This window comes from Trachurus trachurus (genome assembly GCF_905171665.1).
Source record: "Trachurus trachurus genome assembly, chromosome: 10".
Classification (NCBI taxonomy): domain Eukaryota; kingdom Metazoa; phylum Chordata; class Actinopteri; order Carangiformes; family Carangidae; genus Trachurus; species Trachurus trachurus.
In genome coordinates, this window is record NC_139894.1 from 8,513,735 (window position 1) to 8,536,417 (window position 22,683).

At 38.7% G+C, this 22,683-nt stretch overlaps 2 protein-coding genes across 3 annotated transcripts in view; both read left to right on the top strand.

Annotated features, from left to right (window-relative positions):
* Nucleotides 1–3,575, top strand: part of ldb2a (LIM domain binding 2a) — a 95,148-nt gene extending 91,573 nt beyond the window's left edge. For both annotated transcript variants that reach the window (XM_083980508.1, XM_083980509.1), the window contains exon 9: nt 1,505–3,575. In XM_083980508.1, the coding sequence (XP_083836634.1) occupies nt 1,505–1,735 (231 nt within the window). In that variant the 3' untranslated portion in view covers nt 1,736–3,575. The remainder of the gene's footprint in view (nt 1–1,504) is intronic.
* A 2,596-nt stretch (nt 3,576–6,171) lies between these two features.
* tapt1a (transmembrane anterior posterior transformation 1a) overlaps nt 6,172–22,683 on the top strand; it is a 30,611-nt gene continuing 14,099 nt past the window's right edge. The window contains exons 1-12 of the mRNA XM_083980850.1: nt 6,172–6,395; nt 9,837–9,967; nt 11,744–11,862; nt 15,967–16,129; nt 16,471–16,606; nt 17,163–17,260; nt 17,532–17,601; nt 18,951–19,031; nt 21,392–21,501; nt 21,653–21,712; nt 21,836–21,904; nt 22,113–22,189. Coding sequence (XP_083836976.1) covers nt 6,188–6,395; nt 9,837–9,967; nt 11,744–11,862; nt 15,967–16,129; nt 16,471–16,606; nt 17,163–17,260; nt 17,532–17,601; nt 18,951–19,031; nt 21,392–21,501; nt 21,653–21,712; nt 21,836–21,904; nt 22,113–22,189 — 1,322 coding nt within the window. The 5' untranslated portion in view covers nt 6,172–6,187. The remainder of the gene's footprint in view (nt 6,396–9,836; nt 9,968–11,743; nt 11,863–15,966; nt 16,130–16,470; nt 16,607–17,162; nt 17,261–17,531; nt 17,602–18,950; nt 19,032–21,391; nt 21,502–21,652; nt 21,713–21,835; nt 21,905–22,112; nt 22,190–22,683) is intronic.

Here is a 22,683-nt window from a genome sequence, read left to right on the forward strand (position 1 = left end):
TGGGTGGCGCTGGGTCTCGCCAGCAGGGAGATGCTTAGTCAGTCATAGGAAGATGAGATTCAAACACTCAGTACACACACAGACACACACACACACACACACACACACACACACACACACACACACACACACACACACACACACACACACAGATCTACGGCCGTGATTCTCATCCTTATTGATCAGTATTTGAATTCACAAATTACACTTCAGTGATTATTTGTCAACAGAATCACTTTGTGCGTGAAATGCAGTGGAATTCGTCTTGATAACTCAGAGTCAAACAAAGCTCACGCTGTTTGTATGTCCCCCCCTCCCAACCCCCGCCCTCCCTTGTAAAGAATTATCTGGATTCCTTCACATCACAAGAATCACAGATAGCGGTGGATAATGGATAAATCTCTCCCCTTCCCTTCCTTGACCCGCGCTGCGAGACGACCATCTCTGTGAAATATGTCTTACATGATGAGTATTGATTGGGGGTGGCTACAGAGCGCTGGGGGAATCCGTTTTCTGTACGGAGAGGTTTCATTTGCACAGAGTGCTTCGAGAGGGGTCGACCGTACGGATGGGTTCACTGGATACACCAACATCTGTCCTAAACACACACACATACCACCACTGTTATTTCACTGCAAGCAGGGGGTCTGTTGATGCAGGTTTTGGGCACTCCTCACACAGCTGGGAAACAAAATATCCTGAACGCATACACAAATATATCTAAAACTATAAAAAGTCAGTCTTTATGACCTTGTTGTGATTTTCAGCCCGTTGATTAAACACTCATTTTTCTGCAAAGGATGAAGATTTGACAATGCGCATGTTAATTTATTTGAAGTATCAAGTCTTTTTTGGGGTGATTGTGCATTCACTTGATATTCAGATGGTGCTTTGGTCTGAGAATTAGATGAAACAGATATGCATTAATTTCTTCTCTTGTGATTTCTCACTCACTTTAGCATATTAATTTTGAATCACCCCAAGGCTAAGTATGGATGGTCCTGCACAGAACCAAAAACGTGTCACGGCTCCCTGTGTTCAAATTGATTATATTTGTATACTAGTTTTAAACCTTGTTTTAAACTGGTGAACAAACATTAGGTGAATATAAATGTGTTTATGTTCTCTGGATAATACATCACTTGTATTTCACTTCTTTATTACCCAATATAAGCCGGTATTTTGGGCTACACATACTGAAAACGTAGCTTAGCTGGGACAAGAATAAAAGTAACTTCCACCTACCCTGTCGCTTTAGATCGTATCCCACAGAAAGGAAAACAGAACTTACATCATATCACATCTTTATATTTGAGAAAACCCACTGAAAAATCCCTTTGATCAACTAAAAATGTGTTGCTTCAATGCTGTTTTCCTCCATCACTGAAGAACTGACACATCAGAGCAGCGATATGACCTTTTAAAAACATTTGTACCCACAAACAAGGATATTTGTTTGCTCCCAATTTCCAGTTTTGTAACCGAGTTCTCTGCCTCTCTGCAGGACGTGATGGTGGTGGGCGAGCCGACCCTGATGGGCGGCGAGTTCGGGGACGAGGATGAGCGTCTGATCACCCGTCTGGAGAACACGCAGTACGACGCCACCAACGGCCTCGACGACGAGGACGACTTCAACAGCTCCCCGGCTCTGGGCAACAACGCCCCGTGGAACAGCAAACCCCCCGCCGCCCAGGACAGCAAGCCTGAGAGCACGGCCCCCCAGCCCTCGCAGTAAAACAAAGGAGGAAGAAAACAACACATCCTTGACTCCATGTGGACTGGACTTTTTAACCTCTCCCCTTCCCCCCCGAGGGCAGTGCTTCTACGCCTCATAACATTGTACTGAATCAGAACCCCCCCTTTTCCTCTCCTCCCGACCCCCCACCCCCTTCTGTCTGCAAACTCTTTGCTGGCACGTCCAGCCAAAATATGTCCGTCCTGGATATTTTCTTCTTCTTCTATGAATCACTGTAACATCTTGGAGAACACTGAGAACTGGCAGCATTGCACAGCAGTATCCACAAACAAGAAATGCATACAAGTTGTATGCAACTGAAATGTAGAAAACAGAAAGGCGTGGGCTTTTTTTTTTTTTTTTTTGATCTCTTCCAAGAATGCGGTGGAAAAATTCTGGATCAAATTCTCCTCCTTCCTTCCATGGACCTTCAGTCACAAACCTCTTGTCTGGTGGAATACCACAGCTATGATTGTTTGACCTGCAGGTCACAAGTCATCACGCTGGCAAAAGACAATGGAAAGAAAAGAAGAATAAAAACAACAACACACGTTACGTCTCAAAAAAATAAAATAAATAGCAAGCTCAGTGTGAAGAAGGCAAGGTGTTTTTTTAAACAGCCAACAGAGCCACTGGAAGCATCTCACCACATTGGACACAAATGAAACATTGTTTGAGGCAATTGCATTTTCAATTGAAAATTCAGTCGGCTGTTGGGTTTGTTTCTGCTGTTGCTGTTTATTTCCATTTCCAATTAAGAGGAAATAAAAGTTCTCTACCACTATGGACTCCTTTCAAATGAGGGAAAATCGGGTCCTAGGATTGTTTTTTTCCACACTACTGCGGTTGTCACAGATTGTGATTTCATGCAAACCAGTTTGATTGTGTTCGTAGTCTATTGGTATTTTGCTTCTCTCAGAATCCTTTGCAATCACATTGTAATTTTGCCGATCAGTATGTGAACTTTGCCGACACACGTTGATGCATTAATGTTGATTTTTCTTTTTCTTTTTCCCTCCCCCTTCTCCTTGCAAATTGGACTTCTTTCCCTTTAACGACCTACTCCCAAACTGATACTAAAGCCTTTTCCTGCATGATTTTATAGGATTTTTATTTTGTTTGATACATGTACTTTTTAAAAGGCATTGGTCTGATTTTCCTTTTTTGGTTCATCAGTTTGGGAACACTGTTACAAGGTTTGTAGCTCTGTAAATAAAGGTGGAATATATTTTGTCCACTGTAAAAATCAGCCACTGAAAACCAGTTTGGATATGGCAGCTGTTTCGTTTTGTACAGGAGGTTCATATTTCTGTAGGGTGGTTTGGATGGACGCTGGTTTGCCTCTGTTGAAACCAAACTCTAAATGTTCCCTGTCCTCTTTTAGCTAGTGCAGAACCAAAGCCACAAATTTAATAAACAACCATTCAGTCACACAATCATATTTCTTGTATATTCTGTGACATAAGAAGAACTCAATTTTACATTTAAAAAAAAACAAAACAAAAAAACGACGCTCAGATAAAATCCCATCCACCCCACAGAAATTTGTTTGAGATCCCTGTATTTGTGTTCACAATTGTTCTTTAATCTTTAATTGAATTGATAACTATATCCCTGATCTCTTTTGTTGGACTTTTGTTTGAAAAATGGGCAAGAAGACAACAGCGGATGTCTTTATACAATTGGATCTTATGGGTATTTATTTGTGCATTTGTAAGGAAGCTAACACATTTCTAAATATGTTTGAGCCTAGTATTATTAGACACCATTTGTACATTATATAGCAGAGGTGTTCAGTGTCATATCTGATGTCTGGTATGTATGCTTTACCATTATGTGTGCCAATAAACCGTGCTTACAAAGGAGTTTTCATTTGGTTTGGTTGCAATGCATTGTGTGTGCATATGGCTGCCGGTTCTTTTTTTTCTGTCTGTTTACCACTGATCTGTTCGCTCTGAATAGTTGTGATACGTCAGTGGAAAGTTCATTCGTAACCTTGGAAACAGAAGTTGACAAAAAACAATCCCACCACAAGGTCTACAGTAGCTACTACGTAATGGCTTTCGATCAGATCACACAACCTTCCTCAACAGATGGAGCCGCCCTGTTGTCATGAAAAAGCTTCCACTATTTCTGCCTCATCCACCTGTAAACTGAAAAAGTCCTTGCTTAGAAAAATCTACCATCTACATCTCCATGACAACTAGATGTCTACATATGATGAGGAAGATCATGCAATATGACTGAGAGCTCCAGGACAGCTACTAACTGGACTTGTGATGAGATATTTTCCATCCATTTGAATATGTTATTCTGCAAAAGATGGGTGGTTTAACTGATCTCTGTGGGATAAAGCACAGTTTCAATCCCACCTTCATTTTTTAAAGAAATCTACAATATACAGTACTAACAACCTCCATGTGTGGACTGAAATTGTTGTTTGCTGCTATATATATATATTTTGTTTTCCAACAAAATTATCGGAAATTATGTCCAAATACTCCCTGCATCTGTAATGAGTTTTAATAGAAAAATGATCCAATGATCCAATCTAAACATCGCATCGCAATTTGGTGTGAATGAGATGGGAAATAATGAAATAATAGCAGATAATTGAATGATAAAGCAAATACTTCTTAGCTTCCATTTTTTTGCTGCCATTTAGTGATCAAATTTAAAGACATCCATTGCACATGAAGCAGAAATAAGACAGAGGGTAAGCACCCTCAATAGACCAGAATGCAATGCAGTCACAGTCAGTGCTTTGAATACGACGGAGGGGCCACATGCAGAATATTCAAATGCTGGTTTCATCTATACACACTGACATTCACTTTTGATTGAAACAGCTAGATTTCATGTTCATGTTCCTTCCTCTCTACACCTTGGAGGTTAATAAAAGCATTCTGGGAAATGCAGGAAGTCACTACATGTAAAGTATGTTAAAAAAAAAAATGCCTCTCAAATTATATTTAGGATTGTATCAATCATTTTCTGCTATAAGTGCAGGAGGATCTCAGTGTTGATTTAACCTTTAATGTGTTGCCCATATAAATTTTCCTGACGCTGACACTGTTTACCAGCTGGTTAAGCAGCTAAATGTCAGTGTTGGATAACACTGCCTACAATTTCAGGCTCTTGAATAATAAAGGCCCTCTCTCGTTCTGTAACATCAAGCCTTGGTATGTTCACTGTTTTCATCCATTCACATGTAGGAGCCTATTTCAACCAGAAAGTAAGATGAATTACTGGTAAAACAAATAGAAAAACTGAGACATGAACATATGCATGAGCTCCGTGTGCTCCTCAGCAAAGTTCTCCACACAAGTCAGTAGAAAGTGTTGTTGTTGGGTAGACTTCAAATCCAGGATAGTTTGATGGACCTTTGGCGACACCAAGTGGAAGACATGGTACTACAACAACATTCAGAAAGTACATGGTACATGCTTTTCCTTTTTTTTCTCACTCTTCTCCACCATGCAACAAAAAAAAGCACAAAAAATTACATAACAAATACATAATAATACTTTATAATACTTTCATGAAAAAAGCTTAATTAATCTAGTTATTCAACAGCATTAATGACAGTATAGACATATTGGAAATGTACTGTATGAGCATTAAATGAAAACAATACATACTGTACATTGATGATATAATTATACATTGAAAAGATCAAGGTCATTGGTGAATGATTTTTTTTATCTTCTTTATTGAAATAAACAAATTAACACTGGATTATTGTTTAGTGTAGAAAAAGTTTTAGGTTTGAGTAGCCTAGATTTACCTTGACTTAATCAAGTCTATTAATATGTTCATTGGAAATTGTGTTTATTTAGGACTCCTGTTTATATCCAGTTAGGCTATTGCCAGTCCATTGCTGATTGTTACATAACAAAATTTGGAAACCTGAAATGTAGCCTGAAACAAACTACCGGTAACTCAATTTGTTAATGAATGTTTATGGTGTCAACGGGTGTAGCTTTTAAAGTAATGTTTCACTTTTGATTAACACTTTTATAAATAGGCTATGTCCACATTTTGACTTTTAGAAAAAATAATTTCATGTTTTTTTTTCTGTTTTGTTTTTTATATAACCTGCTCAATCTTTGTTTATTTTATTTTTGAAATAGTTTAACTCCTAATAATCACTAAATGAAAACTGAAACTTTTACTATATATTTTTCGATAATTACGACTGTTTACTTTTAATAAATGGTTGAACCAGTATCTATTTTTTCAATAAATAGAACATATATTGGTTTATCTTTATTACATGTAATCACATTTTAATAAACCGCTGTATTTTTACTTCTAATCAATCGAGCTGAATCCACCTGGTAACGACTGTTGTTATGAGGTTATGACGTTACTTTTTTTTCTCTCTTTTTTCTACCTACACTGTGATGACGTCGCACAGGGCGACGCGGCGCCGCGGCCAAAGTAATAAAGATGGCGGACTTGTCGGGGACCGAGCTGTCAGAAGAGAAAGAAGAAGCAGAAGAAATTGAGCTGAGGAAAAGACAGAAACGACCATGGGAGGATTTACACAGGTCCGGTAGTAAAATCGGTTTAACACCGACGGGACTGCCGGAGACGCTGGGAGTTTACGACATTAGCGCTGTGAGGAGGGAGCAGCAGCAGCGCGAGCTCTCAGCAGGTAAACCGTTGGTTGGAACCTCCGTCCTTCTGCCGTTAATGACGTTTCCTACTGTTACAGCTGTTGGGCGACGAACCGTCTCGTGCTGTTTCTGTTACTGCTGTTACTTCCGTTGTTACTATAACAACTTGATTCACAGAGGCGTAAATCAGAAAACCTTCACAGTTTACTGTCAAGTGTGGTGGGTGAGCTGTCACAGCTCGTTTGCGGTCAGTGTTGTTGTTGTTGTTAGCTTGATTAACTACTAACGATCTGTATCTTGGTCTCCAAACCTCAATGTTAAAACAAAACAGCTAAGTTACTGATACCAAAGACCAGCAGAGCCTTTAAACTAACCCTGAGTTTTACCTCTGACTTTCTTTGTTTACATACTTCAGCACAGATAGATACTCAGGTATAACTTATGTTATACGTATAGCCTACTCAGTATACCCACTAACTTACAACAAAACTATAGTCTCTGTGTGTGATACAGGTATGAACAGTGAACCCACCTGAAAAGCAGTTACTAGCACCCACTACACCAAATTAGACTAACTTACACTACTGCTTGAGTAAGTTAGTATAATGGTTAAAGTTTTGCTGCTTACAGTAGCTACTTAGCAGCTCCAAAGTCTCCAACTAGGCTAAACATCTGTCACCTAGTGTATTTTTTCTCAAGACCACAGCTGCAGTGACATATTTTTTTACTTTCTTTAGTATCAGCAAATGTCTGTCACTCGTTCACTTACGAAATGTAATTCACAACTTTAAGATAATTGAAATAGTTTTACAAAAGTATGTGCTTGTGTATCATCTCTTTAACTCCAATGTCAGAAGTGGGAGTTGTATTCTGTTCATTAACCCCCATATTAGCTGAGGTATAATGTAAATATCAAGCCACATGATTTATTATGTCCTGGTACTGTAATGGTCTTGAAAATGGTCTTGCGTTGGTTTGGTCTCGGTCTTGGACGTGGTCTCACCCCGCCTTGGTCTTGTCTTGATCTTGACTACAACACAGCTTTCACTTTCAAGTCCTGACTATAGGTGTCTATAAATCATACCTTTTTAGGATATTACTTTAAAGTTTGCAACCTGAGCAGGAGCATTAGCCTAAATTATATTGCTATAGTGAGAAAATTGAACTTTTGAAGTTTTCAGAGGAGGTTTCTTTGCATGTGATGGAAGAAGTCATCCCCACGTTCATAAATCAATACAGCATGTTGTGATATTTTGTGTGGCAATACTGTACAAATACACAGATGCCAAGTATCAATATCATGTAAAATGTCAATCCAGAAAGAAGTTTCTTGTTCTAGAGTACTTTTTATGACTGTGTTGGTGAATCTGTCTCCTTGACAATCACATTTTGAAAGAATAAGAACAGTTTACATTAGATAAACAGACTGAGAACTTGGACAGATTGGACAGATGTTGACAAAGTTTGCCTTTCAGGACATAGGCTAATTGGCAAAAAAGTAATAATTGTAATGTATCACAACATGCAAAATGTTTAAATATTGCAATTATGTCAGTTCATAACTTGAGTATCTTTGTGGTATTGTTTCATGAGGACTAGTTCCCAGCCGTAGTAGCCTATCGCTACTGTAATAGTTTTATTTTGTTTGTTTACTTGTTCTAGTACATGAGGCCTTGGTGTAGCTCAACTACAAATCATCTATTCTAGATTGATGCCTCTGTTGTATTTGACAAGGTTTAATTAATCTCTAATAAACAATTCCAATTATATGACATTTTACAGATAAATCACATCGAAACCCCACAGATATTGACACACCTGTCGATTTCTGGCTGACCCTTTAGGTTTTTGCATTTAATTAAGTTAATTGTGCCACTTTATTATTCAGCCGTGGTCCAAAGTTTTCATAGTTTTGAAGAAGAAGAAGAAGAAGAAGAAGAAGAAGAAGAAGAAGAAGAAGAAGAAGAAGAAGAAGAAGAAAAAAACGATATTTGGAAATATTTATTTGATAATTTATCAGTTGATCTGAATAATTTTTTATAATCTGTTATTTGACATACTGTAGAGATTTAAAACAGATGACCTGAGCCGTGGAATATTATAATGGCTGTTGACAAAATGATTAATTGAGAATCAATAAAGAAAACAATGCTCTGTTGCAGCCACATTGTAATGAGCTCTCACCTGCTGTCGATATGTGGTTGATCCTTTGGCCTCATGCGTGCAGTCACAGAGCCTGATTGGTCACAGATTACAGTACACTGAAATCTCAAACTAAACGTCCAAGTCAAAGGACTCTGTGTGGTAACAGCTATTCAAATAAAATGTATAATAAAGTATGATAAACAGGTTTGCAGACAGTAGAAACAGAGTTGAAATATGCACGGGTCATAATGGGTATAATCTATGTGACCTTCACACTCCCATGATCTTTATTTGACTCTCCACATTGTGACTTTTATCTAATCAAGACCAGTCAAGTGTCACATGTCATGTTAGGCAAACGCTACATTGGAGGACACTTTAAAGTACAATTAAACACACTTGTTAGATAAGACTTAAATTTGCCCAAGAGCGAAAAAGTGCGGTTGAACTGAAAACAGGTTTTATGAGAGTGTTGACTAACTGACTTTCTAATCCAGACATGCCTATGTGTGCTAAATTTAACCTATGGGATTTTTTTTTTTTTTTTGCTTTGACCCCGTTACACCCCAGCGTGTTTCAGCTCTACAGTATATGACTTAGACTTTAACAGCAAAACTGTTGCGAGTTGAACCAACATTGTACTGCCAGGTCAGGAGATGTTTCATGTAGAGTGAGCTCATCTTTGTCTCCAGTTTATGAGGCATGACTTATCTGTCAGGTTCTCATGGGTCAAGTCAAGTGGAAACAATGAAGAGACAGTATGGGGGCACTTGGGGCAAACTCACGCTGAGACAGTTCAACATATTCATCTACTACAGCTACAAACATGATTCATGTTTCCTTTCCCTCTATTTTTTTGTCCAGAAAATCATGGTTATTGTATTTTCACTACAGGTTAATCTGCTGGATATGTCCTCAATTAATGGTTTAGTTGGTTTGTTTATAAAATGTCCGAAAAGCTACAATCAAATTTCTGTATTTTTAAAATAAATCTGTATTTCAGGTCCTCTTTAATAATTCAGCAATATTTTTTTGTCACTTAACTTCTCCTAGTTACAAAGGGTCTTTTTTTAACAATGGGGAAAAACTCACTGTATTTCAAAAGAACTTGATTTAGCATTATCAGCTTTTACAAGGTGTATTCACGTTACGCTAAATCAGTGAAAATGCGGTTAAACCCCTCAGTTTTCATAACTCAGGGAAGTTTCCCCCTCTTTCATTTTGCGGTGTGACTCTCCAAAAGGTTGGCGCTGTCATTGTGATGATAGCTGTCGTTGTAATTGTTGCAGACAATGGGCCCTTGTGCTAACACCGTTGCTCTCGTGTTGTTCCAGATCCGTCGTTGGCGCGATTCATTTGCACGGAGCTCACCAGAGGATACTTCCTGGAGCACAATGAGGCAAAGTACACGGAGCGCAGAGAGAGAGTTTACACATGCATGCGTATTCCCAAGGAACTGGAGAAGGTAGGGTATAAAGTCCTGACCCCAGCTGACCCCTCTCTCTCTTCAGCTGCCTCCACCAGTCCGCTGAGCTTTAGAGCCTCCCTGCATGGTCTGCACCAGCACTGAATCAATGACCTGATTACTGGTTTATTCATTCATGAAACATCCTGCAGTTAAAACTTTCAGAAGTGCAGAAATACATGCTCTTTCCATTTAATGAACCAAACAGATACATTGATTAATTCAGAAACACAATGCCACATATGCAACATACCGTCCATGTCTAGAAAACAGTGTGTAAGCAATAAGCATAGATTTGACAAGTGAATCTAAAACTACATTCAAAAGTTATTCAGTGTTCCTGTTTACTGTCGTTGTACTGTAATACTTAAAGGCTTGTATATTAAGTATATTATGAAGACTTAGGATGTAATTTTAAAACATGTACAGGAAAAACTGTAAAAAAAAAAAAAAAAAAAAAAAAAGCGATTATATTTTAAATAGAAAAACAGAAAGCTCAGTCAGCTGTGAAACAATTATTATTTGCAACCTCAACTGCACACACAAGACATTTTTATGCACACACTTGAACAAAAACATACAAAAAAAAGTATTTATGTAAAACAGCATTCAGTATTAAACTGACAGCAGTATAAGTATAATTGTTGTTGTTCCTCTTTTCAGTCAGCAGGTGGCACTGTTGGTTTTCATAAGATGTGGATCAATCTGAACTGTGTGCTCTTTCTAGGAATTGGTCAGATATTACACAGAAGGAGTCAAACCAAGTGAATTTATACTTTATAGTGTCAATGCATAACAGAAGACCCATCAAGAGCAAGACATTGTGACGAGGAAAAACTATACTACAGTACACTTAAATATAATTACTTAACTTAATATAATTATGTACAACACTTAAAGTCTCCATATCTGAGAAACTGGAAACACTACATTTAAGTAAACTAAGATTATCCCAAGTTATTTAAGCACAAAATTCATTCAGATATACATATTAGTTTGTCATTAGGCTACAGTATGTGCATGTAGACATACATACCATGTGTGTTAGGTCTTTGTACATTGTCCTCAGAGCTGAGTGGACCTTCTCTTGGGAGAAACAAGTCCTAACAAGCGAGCCCAGACTAACACAGCTCCTACTGGTTTGGTTTTTCCTCGGGGGGCAGGGGAGGAATGTGTGTAAACATGAAAGACCTCAGTGACTTTACTATGTTAAGCAGACTTGACCAACTTCATGCGTATCTGACAAGGCCCCAAGAAAAAGTCACACAGAATAACCCTCCAATGAGAGAAAAACCCTCCCACCAGCCTCCACCAGCACTCGCCTCAGTCCCTTCATATCGTATGAGTTAGGAGACATTAGATGACTTAAATGTGTTTCCTGTAAAACAGCAAAGCAAGGCAATGCCCCCTCCTTTATGGCAGACTATCAAGGTACAGTATGTCTGCTATCTAATTAGATTTAGTTTTAGATGATAGTTTTTAGCTCTTAGTTGGTTGGAGAGGAAACAGAAGCTGCATGACAAGTTACTTTTTCAACTCTCCACCTTTTCTTCATTTTCATGTTTTATTTATATGCCTCGTCCTTGTCACAGAGAAATACCCTCAAGATGATGAGTAAATGGCACTAGAGGCAAAACTGTCATTTTGCAACTCATGACTGTTGTTTAACTTGGAGGTTTTTGCTCTCTGCATGTTCACACTGCCCAAAAAAAACAAACCAAAACACAAAAAGAAACCTTGTTTGACTTGGAGCTGTCGCTGTGTGACTCTTTCCAGCTGATGATCTTTGGCTTCTTCCTGTGTGTGGACGCCTTCTTGTACGTCTTCACCCTGCTGCCACTCAGGGTGCTGCTGGCCCTGCTCCGACTCCTCACTCTGCCATGCTGCGGCTTCAGGTCAGAGCCTCAACACACACACACACACACACACACACACACACACACACAGGAGAGAGAAGACCATGAAATTACGTCCACAGATTTAGATACAGATTTAAAGAAGCCTATTCGTTGTCCTGTGTATGATTCAACCACATAGCTGCAAACAAGCTGCAGTTATGAATACACATCTGTACAAACCTGCAGATGTGCTTGGTGCACAATTATAGCAACTGAATTGCTCATTGTTTTATCATCTTTGTTTGGGAACAAAACAAAAAAAAAAGCTTTACTCCATTAGAAACATTCTGACACAATGCTTACAAAACTTTGAATTGCAATCATACTCCAAATGCAGATTCCCAGGGGTCTGTTAAATTGCTGTCAGATGCGGCTGCTGCGTCTGTGTTTGGACAAGAAGACAATAGTTAACTTGTGGCCACACCAGCATTTCCAGATTTAAGTGAAGAATCTGACTTTGTTGACCTTAAGCAGAGTCCAGGGTGGCTCAACTTTGACCTACAAAAGTGGCAAAGGAATGAGGATATGGGTTGGTATTTTGATTTCTTTGTCACGTGACTGAAAGCTATCAATAGACACTGACCAAAAAATCAAACAAACTTTTTTTTTAAAGTAAGTAATAAAATACTACCTACATCACTAAAATCATTATTTAGCAAAGATTTGTAGGCAGCATTTCTGGATCTGTCAATCTTTATCTTTCATTTTGTATGTAAATTGCTAATTATTTTTGAAGACAACCACTGTTGTTTTTACATAGGGGAAGTATTTTCATAAGCCTTTTTTGGCTTCCACCTCTCCTACACAATATTTAATTTCATTATTTTCATTGTTTTTATGTAGGTTGTATAATGTGCAACTAAACTAAACTAAATATTGAATTTAAAAAGCAGTGCAGTACAGCTACAAAGCCTCTGTACTGAAACCCATCTGATGGCCACTGCCTCTCCTCCTCCTCACCTCACCTCACCCGTCTCTGAATCTGTCTGATTCTCCCCCCTTGCCTTCCTCCCCCCTCTTGCAGGGCACGCACATGCCCCTACTGCAGAAGAAGCAGGTATGCTCCCTCCAGCCAGCCAGGGCTTCATAAATGTTCTTCTCACTGTCCTCAACCAAGCCTCCACATTTATTCACCGGCCTCTCCTCATCTCCATTGTGTCTGTTAATATACAGCTTGGCACCGCACATCATGTCCCGTTCTCCAAGGCAAAGCAGCCAATGTTGGTTCATCAAAAGTCCTGTTTTTGTTTGTTGTTTTCGAAACTCATCCAGGGAAGGTTTGCTGCTGAGAGTGCATGCTCATGCTCATTCTCATCACTGTGTTGCTTGTCAGTGATACGACTGCACATGCTGAAACTGGAGGGCTGCCTAAGAAATTCACATCCACTGCTGCTGGTCACCATCTGAGCAGTTTTATTGCAGCAGTTTAGAGCTCATTTGCCTTGTTTAAGAACATCTCTCTGCAGTGGTGTTGAAGGCAAAAGTGAAATCCCCAGCTCCTCCACAGAAGCATTCACCCGCTTCTCTAACAAGGTTTTATATCTGAAATGAAGCTTTCTCCTCTGTTTCTGGACCTGACTTTTAATCCTGTGTATCGGGGCTAATACAGTATGAAAAGCACATAGTGGTGGCTACTTGTAATGCAGCACAGAGCCGACTGCACTCAAACATAATGTTCATGTGTGTTACGGAGATAATGCTCACAGAACAGAGATTGTGAGAAAGTGCTTTGTGCAGCAGCAGCAGCAGCAGCAGCAGCAGCTTTGCATCCACAGAGCCGATGTGTGCTCAGAATTAGCTGCTGTGTGAAGGAGGCTTATTATTATGTGTGTGATAGCGCCTCAACCACCTGAATACCAAAGCTCATGTTTATCAATACACACGTTGATGATGTGAAAGAAAGTGAGATATGGTTGATTGGAACCGCAGCAATGAGTACGTTGTTTGTTTGTTCGGTGAAGAGAAAACAATCTGCAGCAACTTTCCTGATCACATGTCTCCAAATTTGTCTTCCAACTCAAGTTTATTGTTTCATATCACTGTGAATATGATGTTTGTTTTTTGGGTGTTTTGACTGTTTGTCAGGCCTGACCAGGGGTTGATAGACACATTTTTAAACAACTATACCTTAATAATGACAATAATCATTAGTTGATGCCCTCAAGATGATTTTTTTTTTTCCCATATAATTTTTTCTGTTTCATGCTCTCCTCCATCTCACTTCTCTGTTGTCTTTGACTTATCTTTAACTTGGCATTATTTATTTGTTTATTATGGATTGTACATTCAGCGTTGAACAGAAATCATCACGTGGAGGAAACTAAATTAACTTTAGTAGAAGCTTTTGTTGTCATGTAGAAGCAGCTGCTCATGTACATGAATGTCTTCAGATGTGACCACTGGATGGAGCCATAATAAGGGAAACAAATTATAAGAAATTTTAAATATCATAGGAGCATTTTCCTCATATGGGATTTTCCGTCTATTTTTTTTTATCTGTATCATATCCTTTATTGTTTTGAGAGAGGAAACAATCATGGTCCTTAATGAATTGTTCTGTATGTTCAGCGTGCCAATGTGTATTCACAGCCACATTCATGTGGTTATGAAGGCAATCATTGTGTTTTTTTGTTTTTTATCGTTTGGACAAAAAGGCGCAGATGTTCCTCTCATCTGGTTCTCTTCACAGCTCTGTGCTTAGCTGCACAGTCATTCAGAAGAGTGACACTTGATTAAGCTAATTTACACATTTTTCTAAACTCGGGGCCATTTAACTTCAGCACACCCACATGATATTTTTGCCTTTGCATGTTTTTAAAAGTGAGGAGGAGAAACCGTGTTGATCTGATGCCAGATTAAACAACAAAGGTAATGACAGCTGTTAGATTAGTTCACTGTTGTCCTGCCAAGTCTTGTGCATTAATATCTTAGTTTGGAGCTAGTTGTCTATGTAGTTTATTGTGATGTAGTTGTAGTTCAGCTGTGGCATTTACAGTGTGTGTAAAAGTAAACAGCCAATAGAAAACCTGTAGTGTAATTATAGTGGGGACCTATAAAACCTATGTGAAACCTGTTTTTACTGCTGTGCTGTGGTGGTTGTAGACGTATAGACCAGTCACACAGCTGATGTGGAATATATGCAACCGGATGTGTTGGCATTAAGCTCTCTGGCTCTTCCCAGTTATCCCTGTCATAGTAAATAACTGGTCCTATGGATTTGTCAGCCCTCCTCTTAACATGCTCCCAAGCTGCCACTGCCATTAATTATGAAAGCTGCACATGTTTGAAACACATTATTGCCCCCATTAAAAGTCGTGTTTTTGCTGTCCCTGCAGTATGTCACAGCTTTAGCCTGTGTGTTGTTTCCTCCCACTTATGATCATCCCACTGATCACTCAATGCTATATGAAACATTTCTGTCCAAAATGCTGTGCCCTCTCTCTCTCTTTTTTTTTTTACGGAGATAATCCCTGAAACAGCGATGACGTTTTGTTGTGCTGTCTGGGTAGATAACAACAACACAGATATAATCTTATAGGAGCAGAAGCAATGAACAAAACAGAAACATATTAAAGGAGATACATCTGGTAGAATAAAGGAGATACTAACTTTAATATTTCATATTGTGTTTTTTTCTTATCACTACTTGTTTCCTTTTTCCTTTATGCTGGTTATCTCATTTTGAACAGAAATGAATTATTTATTCCAATATGTTTTGACCTACTCTTTATTCGCATGGGATGAATATCAGAGATCAGTCAAAGCCTTAATAACAAGCAGTAAACAGTGGACTCAAGTGTTAATGGTGCCAAGTTGAAATAATGTGTCCGTCAGTGATGTAGTAAATATATGTACATGATCATGCACACACTGTCATACTTAAGCTTGGTAAAAAATATGTTATATAATTTTGGGTAAACACATGTAAGTGTTCATTCAGACAGTATAAAGACAGGCTTTAATTGTTTGCACGTTATCTATGGATATATAGCACTGTGTATGTCAGCATGCAAGTCTGCATTCAAATGTCCTTTAAATGTCTCTCAGTCTCAGCATAGACGCCACCATTTGACATTTTTTTGTGTGGTTTTGCGTCGTCAGCGGGTCGAGGCTGCTGCAGCCAGCACAGGTGTGTGACGTGCTGAAGGGTCTGATCCTGGTGCTGTGCTTCTCCATGATGCATTACGTCGATTACTCCATGATGTACCACCTGATCAGAGGACAGTCTGTCATCAAACTCTACATCATCTACAACATGTTGGAGGTACCTCGCACGCAGCTTTAACACTCATATGTGACATTTACACAGAAGCACACTGATGCATTTTCAGTGTAATTGTACTTAATAGCTGTGCATAATAATACAGTGATAATTTAGTGTTCATTTAGAGGCTAGACAAGGCTGCAGTGATAGGTCTCATCTCAAAACAGAACAAAGGGATGGGAAAATGAATTAATGGTTTTTATCTGGTGTGAGTGTGATGACAAGAATAAGAGCTATCAGAGAACGTAATGAGAGGATGTACTGTAGGTGAGATAAAAGAGAGAATGAACCAATCTACATGGTTTTACTAACTTACTATGAACTCATCTGTGCTTCCTCAGGTGGCCGACCGGCTCTTCTCCTCCTTTGGCCAAGACATCCTGGATGCTCTGTACTGGACGGCCACAGAACCCAAAGAACGGAAAAGAGACAGTATAGGAGTCATTCCTCACTTCTTCATGGCCGTCTTTTATGTCTGTATCCTTCTGGTTCAAATCAGTGGCAACTTATTTTGGTGATCTGAATTTCAAGTGATGCGATTTGGAGGTTTTTGGAAAATGAGGTCAATTTTTCAGCTTTCATTTTGTACAGATGAAGGCTTTTTAAAATAATATTTTAATTGTTTTTGACACAGAAAATATACAGTCACAGGGACAATAACATTGTGAACACCCCCCCCCCCCCCCCCACCCCCAACGGCATACACATTCAGGGAAAGAAAGAAAAACTAACAAACCAAAACAAGTAGAAATGAAAATGAAATAAAATACACAATCAATAGTGGTCCTGTTTATTGATAAGAGGCATGTCAGTTTCCACAAGTATTGCTGATCAAATTAACTCAATAATTTCAGTCTGATCGCTTTCTAGGAACTGCATAAAGGCATGTTTAACTTGAGGCATCCAACTTGTGGTTTTGGTCAGGATGTTGTCTGTTTTATAAGTTGCATCGCTTATAACAGGTTTTATTGATTGGGGTTCAGTTTTAAGGTGTTCTATAGATTAGTTGCTTTCCTGAGTGGCCGTCTCTCAGTCCTCCATGCCATCCTCATTATGGTCCAAGCCTCCACCCTCAACGTTGCCTTCAATTCCCACAACAAGTCCCTGCTCACCATCATGATGTCCAACAATGTGAGTACACGTGCAGACAGATATGGATATATCTATGCAACCTAACACATCATGGTACACAACAAGCTACTCTCTGGTACAAGCAAAATGTATGCATGTGACTTGCCCACAAAGTAAATTATGCTTGAGTTATTTGTATGCACTTCAGTCCCAGAGAGATGAAACCTGTCAGGCTGGTGATGAAATGTAGCTGCTGCACTATAGTTTCTATTGTCAGTACTATAAATCCTGCTAAGTGCATTTCTTTCTTTGTGTCTCTGCTCTCAAACAGTTTGTGGAGATTAAAGGAAGCGTGTTCAAGAAATTTGAGAAGAACAACTTATTCCAAATGTCCAACAGTGGTAAGATAGTCAAAACAATTTGACTTTTTGTTGTTGTTGTTTTTTTGTCCTTAAATGATGGATGGAGTAGAGATGCGCAACAGACAGTTCTTAATTCTGGATCAAATGTTTAGCACAGAAACTGAGAAGAGGGAACTATAAAAGGCTTAATGCTTCATCCTTAAATAGAAAGAAACCTTATATGAATCCATCCACTTGGCTTTGAAAGAAGAGTACCGACTTTGCTATAGGAATAAATAAATAAATAGTGTGTCTCCTCTTATAACCCCTGAGGCAGAATGTTTTCATTTCAGTCACTCTAATTGTATTTTAATGACAGCAGAAGACAACAAGGCTTAATCAGCTGCCATTTCTCTCTCAGTGTTCGCTCACAGCTTTTATCATTGCCTGTTTGTGGAGCTGAGTCCTTACCAGAGTGGTATTATCAATGCACATAATGGCAGGCTGAATATTCACAGCTGTGTCTTTATGTTACCCGAGATGGATCTTTATAGCCTGCTATACTGACAAATATTAAGTGCTTTTAACGTCTGAGTTATTTCCTTGCATTTTTAAGCAAAGTGCTGCACAAAGAAACTGACAGATCTGAAAATCAAAATGTTCTTTCAGACCTTTTAGAGCCACTCGTTTTAAAACACATTCAGTTCACAGCATTAGCAAACCAAGCACATTTCATATACACAAGTGTAGTTCAAAGTACTCTTACACGATGCATAAACAAACAAAAAAGAAAGAACAGCAGCAACATGAATACATTAAAATAGGAATTAAAAGAATATAAACAAAAAAAAATTTAAATTTAAAAACAGAACAGTTATTACAGGAAAGAGCGACAAGAGGGTTCATGAATAACCGTCTGAAAGACCATCTGAAAGGCCCTAAAGAAAAATTAAAAAGTCTTTCGTCAGCTGATTTTAGCAAAAAGGTTAAATAAACATAAACTTCACATTTTCAAGTGATTAATTTAGCCATTTTCTATCAACTTTCTGACACTTATCTGAGTCCAGATCATGTCATTTTCAGTAATTATATCATTAGTAGTTATTGTTAATAATAAATCATTCTGAGCCATGATTTCCCTTTTGGTTTTTCATCATACTTTCATACTGGACAGTCTAAGTGTAAACAGTTATTAGATGTCATCCAGTGGCATTAAAAAGTTATTTAAAGTTATCACAGCCTGGTAACCTGCAGAAAGCCTGATTGGGAGGAGCAGTGTGAGTAAATGCAGTTCAGGTGCAGCCGTGTCTGGAATAAAGATGTAGTCCTTAATAATCAAATTTATAAACGTAGCGAGGTTGTTCCAAAGTTGAGAGACTGTAATTAAATTAGATTATTTTATCCTGCAGATATCAAGGAGCGATTCACCAGCTACGTTCTCCTGCTCATCGTCTGTCTCAGGAATATGGAGCAGTTCTCCTGGAACCCAGGTAATTATTTGTTTCCTACTGCAGATTTCAGGCTGCCCCAGGTGTGTTCACCTCAGTTTTAAATCCTGACACAAGGGTCAGTGCTTGTCATGGGTAAAAAAAAAAAAAAAATCCATGCTCAGCAGCTCCTTTCCTGCTATTTCAACCATCTCACTGCAACACCTTGGAGAGTTTTAACCTCTGGCAAACCTGAGTGAATGAGCCTGAGCAGAGTGAGGGATGAGAGGGATGAGTGTGTTTCAATGTGACAGCTTTCTTAAAACCAGTCAGCTCCTCCTGACAGTCTCAAAGCCAGAAACACAGGAGATGACAGACTACGCCTGTTAGCTGAAATCATAACACACAACACACCCGTACCCCCCCAAATATCATATCATAATGATGATGAATGAAAAATATGAACTCTTATAAAACATGAAACAAATTAAAGTCAATACTTAGACTAATGCTAACAGAGCTACGACTGTCTGTTGCTAAAGAGGTATACAAATCACAAGACCTCAGTAATTAACTTATCTTCCATGCTGCATTCATGGTGCCTGCACTTATACAGCAGAAACAAATCACCTGCTCTCAGCTAATTACCTAGTGAACACATCCTGATAGTAAAAAAAAATGGATTAAATAAAAGCCAAAGCTGTCATATAATTATGGCAGCATTTTGTAAAATATTTATTTTAATCTCAGTGTTTTCTTTTCCATATTAACATTGCACTTTGCCTTTGTTTAGACAGGATAGTGGAGATAGAAAGTCATATAATACAGCAGCATATATTATTATGCTGTATTATTACACTCACATTATTGTTCATATGGACTTCTCTTTGTGGCCACATCATGAATGTAGGTCTAATATTCACCCTCCATTTACCTTTGGTTTTGTTCTGCACCAACTCCTGAGGGAAATATCTGGCTCTAAGCTTTCTCCTCTGTTCACCTGCTTGTTGCTAACTGTGTCTGTCTGTTGCTTGATGGTGTGAGTAGGAAGCACACAGTGGGTTTTTAGAGCAAACAGCCGTCTGTCTGTCTGCTGTGGCTGAAAATAACACAATGAGAGCAGAGAGAGAGAGAGTGAACCAATACTGGAACTCACTGTAAAGCTCAGTAAAGTGTAAATCCCAAGAGAACTGCAGATTCAGGTGATAATTATCTGACTAGACCTTCTCACATTGCCACACTTTACACTTTGTCATCTGATACATGTTACATAAATATCAATCAGAGCTGCACTTGTTAATATGTTGGTAATGACAGTGGGTCACAGGACTTGCCTCATGGCAGCAGGTGACGGTGATGACGTGAGAGAGAGCTCATCAAACATTTTAACAGCTCTCAGTTCATTGTTGTGGTTTTTCAACATTCACCTGTTTGGAGCATTTGTTTGGTGGATAAAAACTGAACACCATGTTTTTTTTTTATATAGATATGTATTTATTGAGTTTTAACAGTTTACAAAATTACATTTTAATACATTTAACAAAGTATGTAACAGTCAAAGTATAAAACAATCCACTCCCCCACCCCTAAGGAAAAATAAATAGTTAAAGAAAAGACAGAATTAAAAACAAAACGCAAAACTTGGTAACGACATTACGTAATCATACACAGCTTAGCATCACATGGTTAGGTATCAACAGTTAGGGACAAATCACCTTCAAGTTACCAGAGTCTCTAGATCTCTTTGAATTTAGTCCATTTCTTTTTCACTGTGTATTTTGACGTTTCAAGGACAAGGCATGCTGATAGTTGACGTCTTTCCAGCAAAGAGAAATCAAGCACCCAGCTTGTAATAAACATAAGTCAGTCATTTTCTTCTCTTTGCTGGTAAGCATACACTCCTTTGGATACAAATTAAGAATACAAAGTGTAGGACAGTCAGGTACTGGATTCAAGGTCATCTCAGAAATGCGGTGATGCTTTTTGATCTGTATGTCTAAATTAGCAGCATTTTGTGTGTTGTAACTGTAACTTCACAAAGAGGTAATATGTCTGTCATTTTTCAGCTTTTTCCACTTCCCCAGGTGACATAAATGCATACATTTTGCATGGAATATTTCATGTCTGAACTTGATAATTAACCAAACATGAAGACTGTAAATGAAGTGCCATCAGACTGAATACTGTCTTGGAAAAATCTCAGTATGCAGGAGTGAATACAACACTTAAATAACCGTTTCAAAGATGGTGCTAGAGGAGTATTTAAGTGTTATTATTTATTATTTACCTGCCATGACCTGACAGACTGGTTGTATCTGGGGTCTCTTGCATCTTCTGGGCAGAGTGTGAGCAGTATCGAGGGGCGACTCACTCTCCCAGGAGAAACTCAGCCTTGTTTCATCTCAGTGTCTCTCCTTCTTCAGACCATCTGTGGGTGTTGTTCCCTGATGTCTTCATGGTCGTCACCTCTGAAGTTGCTGTTGACATAATTAAACACGCTTTCATCACAAAGTTCAACGACATCACTGCAGATGTAAGGACTAAAGCTGATGTTCATTATGTCTAAAACAGTCTCATCCATTAACAGCTTGTCACATAAAGTACATGTAAAGTACTGTGTGGCCTTTTTTTTTTTTTTTTTGCTTCTCCCAGTCTCTAATTATATTTCTTTCCTTCCCCTGCAGGTGTACAGTGAATACAGAGCCAGTCTGGCCTTCGACCTCGTCAGCAGTCGACAGAAAAATGTAAGCACGGGTCTATTTTTCACACCACCGTTATTATACTTGCATAAACAGCTCTGAGCCTACGCAGCTAATCAATGCAGTTTTGTTGAGTGCTGTAATCTGTGTTCATCTGTCACCGTGTAGGCTTGTACTGACTACAGTGACTCAGTGGCCAGGAGGATGGGCTTCATCCCTCTGCCTTTGGCTGTCCTGGTAAGAGAGACTGCAGTCTGTTGCTGTTCAGAAGCTAAATACCAGAGGAGTTAGTCACTGGCACACAAACATTTGCCAGAACTTCCTCCAACCTTAAAACTTTAATTCTTCTATCTGAAAATAGCTGCTTCATGGTTCTTGCTATCATTCAAATTAGATTTCTCTAAGTCAGAATTTCAATATGTTCTGCTTTGTAATGTTTTATCAGCTTATCCGAGTGGTGATGAGTTCGGTGAAGGTGCAGGGAGCACTGTCATACACTTGTGTGTTCCTCTTTTATCTCGGGTAAGTCTCTAGTTTTGTATTACTAATGTTAGATTAGGATATATTTGTAGATTGCCCCGCCCAACATCCATAACTGAACGACCTTTTAAGCTTCATATTACTGTCGTTGTTGTACTGAACATGACATTTTTTCATCTCACATTTGCTCCATATATTTTAATCAGACTGCATAAAATAAGCTCAAGAGGAGATTTAAAGGCTAAAACTGAATTTGGTTGTCTAACGTGGCTCGTGCACATTTCATATGGTGCAGTTATTAACTCCCTTCCCTATTATACTGCAGGCTGAAATGCAGGCCAAACTCTATATTTCCATATGTTTCAATCTTGACATTTAATTCATTCAGTCATAAATAAATGAATATTTAAAAATGAAAATGTTTTTGTCAAATATGCACAGAGGCTTTCAGACAAACATAGACACTACAGTCTTTGCAGACATGCTTGCAGAGTCTCTTGAATGCACACCAACACATGCAAGTGCTGTCATAAACA